Genomic DNA, 8,128 nt, shown 5'->3' on the forward strand with positions numbered 1-8,128 from the left:
CTACTTTCCAATTGCTCTACTCTGCAGAAACTGAAGCCTAAGGAACACCGTGGCATCCATAACCTGCCAGCTTGGCAACAGCAGAAGATATGCAAAGTAAAAACCAGATATTCAGTCTGGAGAGAGTGGGTTGGAGAATGTTTCATGAGTATGAATGACTTCTTTGACTCTGTTATTTTCATCTGAAAAGGGGGAATATGGACAAATTGACAGTACTATATTTTGTGGAAACAGGAGTACTCATGAGTTTATGATGTGACTAGTTAGAAAATGGCTTGTCCGCTCTGTGGGATTTAGCTGATGGAACACAGATATGCAGGACACAGGGCTGCCAGAGAGCAGCTCCCAGCACTTCAGCTGACTTGGACACAGGCAGACCTCTTCCTTCTTCGCCTAGCTTGGCTGCCACCATTAGTGCATGAGGGTAATGATAGGGATTTCAGTCGTTATAATATGCAGATGAGCACACAGAGTCCAGATACCAGACAGGTCAGGCCTGGTCAACCCTGCTCCAGTGTCAGACACAACAACATAACTTCCCCAGCATTCTCCAGGCAAACAGCCTGTGGTGGATTTGTCCCGAACCGAGCACAAAGATGAAATATTTGCTAGTATTTTAAGCTTTGCTAGACAACCACATCTTGCTAGGATAGCACGTAAGCCAAAGAAGAAACTTTATATAGTCCACAAACATACACCCCACTGACCTTTTAAAACAACTTCCAGTTCGTCTCTTAAAATGTCAAAGTTACTATAACGGGAGCTGGTTTCTGGAATGACGTTCCTCTTCAGCCATCCTCCACAGGCATATTGGTAAAAATCATTACAAGGCTCTGCAGTGGTGTCCATGTTCTCAAGGATTCGGGCTGCTGTAGTATGAAACAAATCCAGGCAGAGGGAATGAACACTTTTTTTTTGCTCTGAGGAGGGAAGTCTCAAATATATTTCCTTTAGTTTAGAATAGGCTCAAGCCCACTTGAATGTCGTAGGCCAATGTACTGATCAGTGAACAATGAATTACTGTTCCTTTCCTGCCCATAACTTGGATACTGTTACCTGTGTTTACCGATGGGCAGACGGACTAATGTCGCTGCTCCCTGGGAGTGGTTGCTCAGCTTGACTTAAAAGTAAGGTCTTTCATTTGCAGACTTACACTTCTTGGTGTTGAAATATGGGGAAAGAGAAATTAAAAGCACAAAACATCAGATATTCAGTATCCACTGTCATTTAAGTCATTCAGTACGATGAAGGCTCAGCTGAATCCAAGCTATTTCAATAAAATAATGACTGTTGTACCGCTGAAGGTCTTGTCAAGAAAGTTTTCCTATGAATATTTTCCTGAATCTACACTGTTTTTTCAGACCTACTCCATGTTTTATTCTAGAACTGATACTGCCTCTTGCTATCCCTACTGCCCCTCCTGAAGTGGCTTGTCAGAGACCACCCGGTCGCTGACTGATGGTGACATGGGATTCCCTAGTGACGTCGCACTCCTTGATGACAGCTTCCCAGCTGCTGTTCATAAACCTTCCGTGCTTTTTCTGTCTTGTTTTCCTCTTCCACCTAGACTGCTTTCACCTCCAGCATGCGAGCACAAAGTCTCTCACAGAAAGGAGAGCTGTTAGGAGTCAAGCAAGAGCTAGTGATACCTTTGAATTTCCCAGGATACTGAATAGCCTTCCCATTTTTCAGACCTTATTTTTAGTAAACGGTGAGGTTTGTGATTTCAAGTGTTCATTCTCCCATGTGAGTGAGTCAAATATTTATAGTTAATCCTCCAGTACTTTCAGTATTTTCCATGTCTGTTACGCTGGTGGAAATGAGAGAAGGATAGACAGGCTATAGTTATTATTTTGACTTGCCTCCTCCAACCCCTCGTTTTTCTTGGGACCTTCAGTTGGCTTAAGAGTGTTACATTTGAGGTGAACATCTGAAGGTTTTACAATGTTGCAATGCTTAGAAGATGGAAAAAGCCATGAAAACATGCATTTTCAATTTTAGACTGCTTTGATAGCATAAAAACCACAGCAGAAATAGATAAAATGCCTAGCACCTGATTCTTTTCCTTCTGAAATCAGTGGCAAGCTAACTTCAATTTGAAAGGATACAGGATCATGCCAGCAACCAGAGATTGGGAAATCAGTCATGTTTTCACCAAGTTTGACACTTGCTTTTCACCTATGCTTGAGAAAGTCAAGAATTCAGCCCTACTGTCCAGCCTATTAGGGCAAGGGATTTCCCTCTGCCTGTAAACCCGGACAGGAGGCAGTGGGCACATGTGGATGTAAGGAAAGAAAAATATCCTTTTGAACTTAAGAAGAAACTTCTTCCTGTAAGGGTAGTCAAACACTGGAATGGGTTGCTGGGGAAGTTGTGAAGCCTCCATCTGGGAAATAATAAAACCTGTCTGGACAAGATGCTGACCAACTTTTTCTGGCCGACCCTGCTTTAAGGAGGGCTGTTGGACTATATGATCTCCAGAGGTCACTTCCAACCCCAACTGTTCTGCGACTGTGTAAACTGGTGCTTGTTTCTGTCTAGTTTGCCCTGTTTCATGTAGCGGAAGGAGAATGGTGCACTCGATTCCTGTCCTAGCTCCATTCATTTGCTGTAAAAGAAGAAAATTGCAAATTACGACTAACATCTCTTGTTTTAAGGGTATCCTTACGAATCTCTCTGCTAGGCTGGAGCAGCACCTGAAGGGCTGGATTATCGTGGCATGTGTTAGTCCAGCAACAAAGACTTTAGTCGCCAGGACTGGAGAGCGTAGCTGGCTCATTCAGAGCAGTGTGCCAGCCCTGCCAAAAAGTAGTGGTAGGATAGTGAAACCTTCTGGCAGCAAGAAAAGGTAGCTCTTGTCCACTGTCTTGTCACTTTAGCAATAAAAAAACAACAAAAAAACCCAACCCAAAACCCAGGAGAAATCCACATCTTGCATGAAACTGGAAATTATTAACAGTCTATGTAATACCAAACCTTGCTTTAACTGTGGAATCAGGTTGCTCTATTTGTAGTCAGCATCTGTTTAATCTTCCTTGTCCACTACTGTCACACAAAAATAATCATCTGTTGTAGCGTTTCTGCTGTAAAGTCCGGGCTAGCCAGTGTTAGCTAATCAACTTTTACCAAAACCAGCTTAAACACTGCAAACATAACTGAAAGAGCTCAGTCGTGGGAACGGTAGTCGTTCACTTAGGGCTTCATGCAAACTACATGCATTAAGTACTCTCCTCAAGAGTGTGATTTGCACATCTGAACCTCACGGTAACCACTCATTATTTGGCTGATACTTTGGGTATAATAAAATCAACGAAATGTGATTTCTTTTATCAACCAAGCCCAGAAGCATAATGACACATGAATTGCCCCTTCAAAGTCACTGGGACCAATTAGGCTGGACAGATTCCTGATCATTTAAAAGTTGATACTTGTGCCCAAGGAAGCTTTATGGCTTTGTTCGTGGCTGCACACACTGAGACATTTTTGCTCTGTAAATAATAAGTGTGAGACTCATGAATACCTTGTTATTTTAGCTTCATGAAGATTAATTCATACATATGCAAATATAAATATTACATGGTATATTTTTAATTACTCCTCAGCATTGCTTTGATGAACCAGTGTTCGGGTTGTTCCTATTCTCACTTGTTTAGTCAGCTTCCTAACTGTCACTGAAGAATGCAGAGCCTTATCTCGATTACCTTTAATGATTAATTTTATTGTAGTGCTCCTGATTGCCAGCTCTTGCTTTAATAGCTTACAAATAAAGTAATAGAAGCTGATACAACAGCCAGTGACCTGGGAAGGATATAGGAGAAACACAATATGCTTACCTAGGTGAAACTGCTATGGGCGAGATCAAAATTCCCTATTCTCATCAGGCTGTGCTGTCTGAGCTCAGGAAAATTAGCAGAGTATGTCAGTTTATTAAAAAAATGCTTCCAGCATGTTGTGTAAATACCAGGCATTAACACCTGGTAAAACACAAACGCTCTCTTCTGCCTGGTTGTAACTTTTACATGTTCCAGGATGGAGTGTGCAGTTCTTGCACAGGTAGTAGTAGTTACTCACAAGAGCCGCCCCACTGCCTGCAGTGGATCGGTTTTGGTGTTCTCTACAGGGCCAGCAAAACGCGGATTTGCAGTGTTTGTAAAAAATGCTCCTTCTTCACCCCGTTAGGTAATTTTGCAAGCCTGACGTTTTCCCCATCAATGTCCTCACTGTAATCCTTTCACAGTTTTACTTCTGTACTGAGAATCTAACATTCAGTAAGAACGTTGGCTTACTCCCTTAAATACGTGCATGCTGTTAAATCTTTGAACGGAAGTGTAAGAGTAAAACTGTTCTGCTTAGTTCATTTAGCCACTTCTTGCTAGATCTTCAGTTTACATTACACCTTATTTCTCCAAACCTTGCACTGCTTTTCCTTTCGGAGTTCACTCATCATCACGCGGTCTATCGGAACTTCATTTTACCAGATACGCAGAAATGTTTAGCTGAAAATGAGCATCTCCAGAGATTAAGGAAAATAAAGTACATAACTGATTTGATCATTTTTCAAACCCCAGGATGAGCTCTCACGGGGGCAGAAAAACACCTTGGAAGTGTAACTAACAGACAGCACTGACCACCTGAAATAAGCCCTGTAAGAGAGCCTGTGCTGACGGCCAGGCGCAGTTACTGAGAGAACAGACTGCACTGGGGCTTCACCAGCGCACGACTCCAGCGGGACTGAGGTGTGGGGGCAGCTTTGGCTACTGTCTACAACGAGACCTAAATGAGTAGTCCCAAGGAAGTAAGGAAGACAATATAATGACCTTCCTACACTTTTTCTGACACGTCTGCACCTCTAAAATGAGGCTGACAAATCAAAACCTTTTGGAAGCCTCCCATGGGCTTCCTCAGGTTCCGTAACAGCTGTACTCAAATGACATACACTCTTGCTTGCAAGCACATACACTTTCCTTGCATGTTGACTGTCTGCTGTGGTTTATGACTCCTCACCACCTTCCCTGTGTCTCCTGTTGACATGCTGGTGCTCTGCCTTCTCCTAGCGCTGTCTTAACTTCCAGAGGGGCCAGCATGACGTACAGGATCTATGTGAAATTTATGACCTCCACTTGACATGAAGATAATACACAGCCTTTAGAATGATTATGATGCTTTTCAGTGGGAGGTTACCAAGGCTGAACAAAATTCAAGATGTTGCCTGCCAGAAAGTAACACCAGGAGAGCTTTCAGGGGCCCCATCTTCGGAAGCTTCCCAGAAAAACACATAATCAAGAGAGATCTGTTGCGGGGATGTACAGATGTAACGAGGCAATTGTAGAGTGGCAGTGTAGGGCTCTCCTCCTGACTTGGAGAAGGCTGCTGCAAGGGTAGGAAGAGCTGCCAACGGTTTAACCACGGGAAATGGCACGGAAGGAGAAAGCAGGGCAGAGCTGGCACAGAGCCCCGTTGAAACAGATGTTGGCAGAGCCAGCTAAATGCCCCTTTTTTTGAGGAACGAGAGAGAGAGGCTGCTTCTGAGCCTGGGATCAGTCTGTATCCGTGAGGTGGAGGAATTGTTTTGAAGAGAATGGGGAAGAAGGAAATTAGGCAAAACCCAGGGAAACCAGCATTAACTGATCTGGTGGAAAAAACAGAAAGGGTAAGAGAACTACAGGCGAGGAGAACAGGAGAACATGGATAACTACCACTTTACCTACTGCAAGGGGACACAGTATGGAACTCGGCAATTCTCCGATGCATTTTAGTACCTTTCTAAGTAGACTCCAGGCCAGGATATGAACCAAGAATTTTTTATGCAGTTGTTACTGAAGGATGAAGTTAGCTTGTCAGACTACAAAATCTGGAATTTTGGGGGATCATGAAGATTAATATTGCATCTCCTCAAACATTAGTAAGGCATCTTTAAAAACCTAGACTTTCTTTTAATGTACCTTCTTCATCAGAGGCGTAGCCTCTGCTTGAATTCTGACTTGGAGGCAGGTATGGGGAATCTTCTGATTCACTCAAAGCATTTTCTGATACCGGAGGCATTTTTTGGAGAGTCTAAGTCTTAAACAAGCCGAACCTGATGACTTCGTAAGATCTGACAGTGTCACATCACAAGGTGTTACATTTGTAGAAGTATTATCATAAGAAAATTCTTTGAGCTAGCAGATCCCCTGCCTCAACGTGCCATACTCGCCTGCGGATGGATGGGAACATTATATGGTTTAAAAATATTAACTTAAACGGTGTATTTTCATTCTTACCTGATTTTATGCAGTCTGATGTCTTGCAAACCCCATCTAAAGGAGAATACAATCATATTCTTAATTCTTTACTGAATGTCAATATAATAAAACCTACTGTAAATATTATTGTCATTGACAGTCACTTCAGAATTGCATGTAATTGCAGTGTACAGTAAGATAAAGATGAATGGACACCTTACACTCAGTAAATGAGTATTTATAGGATTAGGCTCTAAAAATACCATCATCTTCATCCCTTTAGGGTCATTCAGAGCTAGTCACTCATCATGTGGAGTTTTTGTAGTCATCAGAGGAAAATGTCCTATCAATCAATTGGAGATGGGCAAAATATTATTTGTGTGACAAAAAGGAAATGCAGAGAAAGACAGTACATGGACTTGCAAAGACAGTATGAGTTTAGCAATCCCTCACAGTGACATGAAAATTCTGAGACATTCCCTCTGAAGGCTTCTAAACAGAATACAGAGTTCAGGAATGCAAAAATATTTCCTTTTGAGACTTTAGAAATAAAACCTTTTTGTTTTTCTTTTCAGAATGGTATTTTTCCATTCCATAACTGAACTAGACTGTAATAAAAAGTTTAAACACAATTATTAAGTACTTTAAATGAAACAAAGCATTTTATTTCCAATATAAGGAAATATTCTAGTTTGACCCCAAATGGAAACTTCAGCTTCTCTGTATTATCCTTTCCAAAAATTGTCAGGGTATTTACCCCTGAACGGAATTATTTTAAAATACTTTGGTATGGCTGCTGAATCACAAAACCTCTTAGTATGACTACACTCACTCAGAGTCCTTGCTACCACAGCCTGTAAAAGGAAAAAGTATGATTTTCATACATATGCAGGAATATGGAGGAAGCACTGAGGTTTGGTTTTCTTCTTTGGTGTTGTATTTTGTAGACTTGTTTGCTTACTGGAGCATTAATTACAAACAGATGTCTTGTGTTTACCACAACTTTGCATGAACAAATGAATTTATAGAGTCCCTGTTGGGAAAAAGCAGTTTTGTGCCAGTGCCCAGCAACAGTAAGTGTGGGTGCAGCTTTGCGTTCCACACAATGGCATCATACCGCCCGGCGACACACATGTGAAACGTGGTTATGATGTTGCAGCTATTAATCATCTAGTTTTATACACTTGGTAAGGTACAATCTTCTCTTACCAGGCAAATAATTCTGAGCCGGCCTCATTATTTTCTTACTCAAGTGTACATATACCATGCAACAGCGTCTTTTCTAATACAACATTTTAATGTAGTGCACCTCTTCTACTGTACACAACTGGATTCTATATATTAAAATACTTGTGGGTAATCTCTTAAAGTACCTTTATATTTGTATGTGTTTGTACATTCAGACAGTGTACGTGTACTCACCATCATATGTTGCATACAGAACAATCATTGTGATGGCCACAACAGCTAGCAGGATCGCCACAACAGCTAGCCCTATTTCCAGGCCACTCCATCGCAGTTTTTTCTTTGGTTTTGGAGTATTCATTTCAGTTATATCCATCTGGCTTTCCGACTTGCCCATAACCCAGCGTCTGAAAAGGAAAAGGGAAAAGTCACTGGAGGGTTTACACTGAGTCACGGGTCTTGAAAGCGGCTCCTCACCAGCACAGTACCTCACCAGCACAGTAACAAAGACGTTTTCTAGGTGAGGTTTCACATCATTTGTAACATACTAGCCAATACTTGCCATGACGTTAAACATTCTGCCTTCCGTGCGCACGCACGCACACGAGTACGTACCATGCACTACTTGTCATTTACGGAGAACAGAGGAGTCGTCTTCCTTCACCTGAAGAGGCCACCAGAAAGAAAAGGCAGGCCAACAAACCAAAACCCCTTTATAAATG

The 8,128-nt window shown here is 41.9% G+C and overlaps 1 protein-coding gene across 1 annotated transcript in view; it reads right to left on the minus strand.

The window, feature by feature from the left end:
- The window catches only part of MME (membrane metallo-endopeptidase), a 37,784-nt gene extending 29,980 nt beyond the window's left edge, over window positions 1-7,804 (minus strand). Inside the window, exons 1-3 of the mRNA XM_010153485.1 lie at window positions 7,644-7,804; window positions 6,261-6,296; window positions 708-869 (exon numbers count right to left, since the gene is read on the minus strand). Of these exons, the coding sequence (XP_010151787.1) occupies window positions 708-869; window positions 6,261-6,296; window positions 7,644-7,803 (358 nt within the window). The 5' untranslated portion in view covers window position 7,804. The remainder of the gene's footprint in view (window positions 1-707; window positions 870-6,260; window positions 6,297-7,643) is intronic.
- Window positions 7,805-8,128: the final 324 nt, after the last annotated feature.

This window comes from Eurypyga helias, unplaced genomic scaffold (genome assembly GCF_000690775.1).
Source record: "Eurypyga helias isolate BGI_N326 unplaced genomic scaffold, ASM69077v1 scaffold8516, whole genome shotgun sequence".
NCBI lineage: Eukaryota > Metazoa > Chordata > Aves > Eurypygiformes > Eurypygidae > Eurypyga > Eurypyga helias.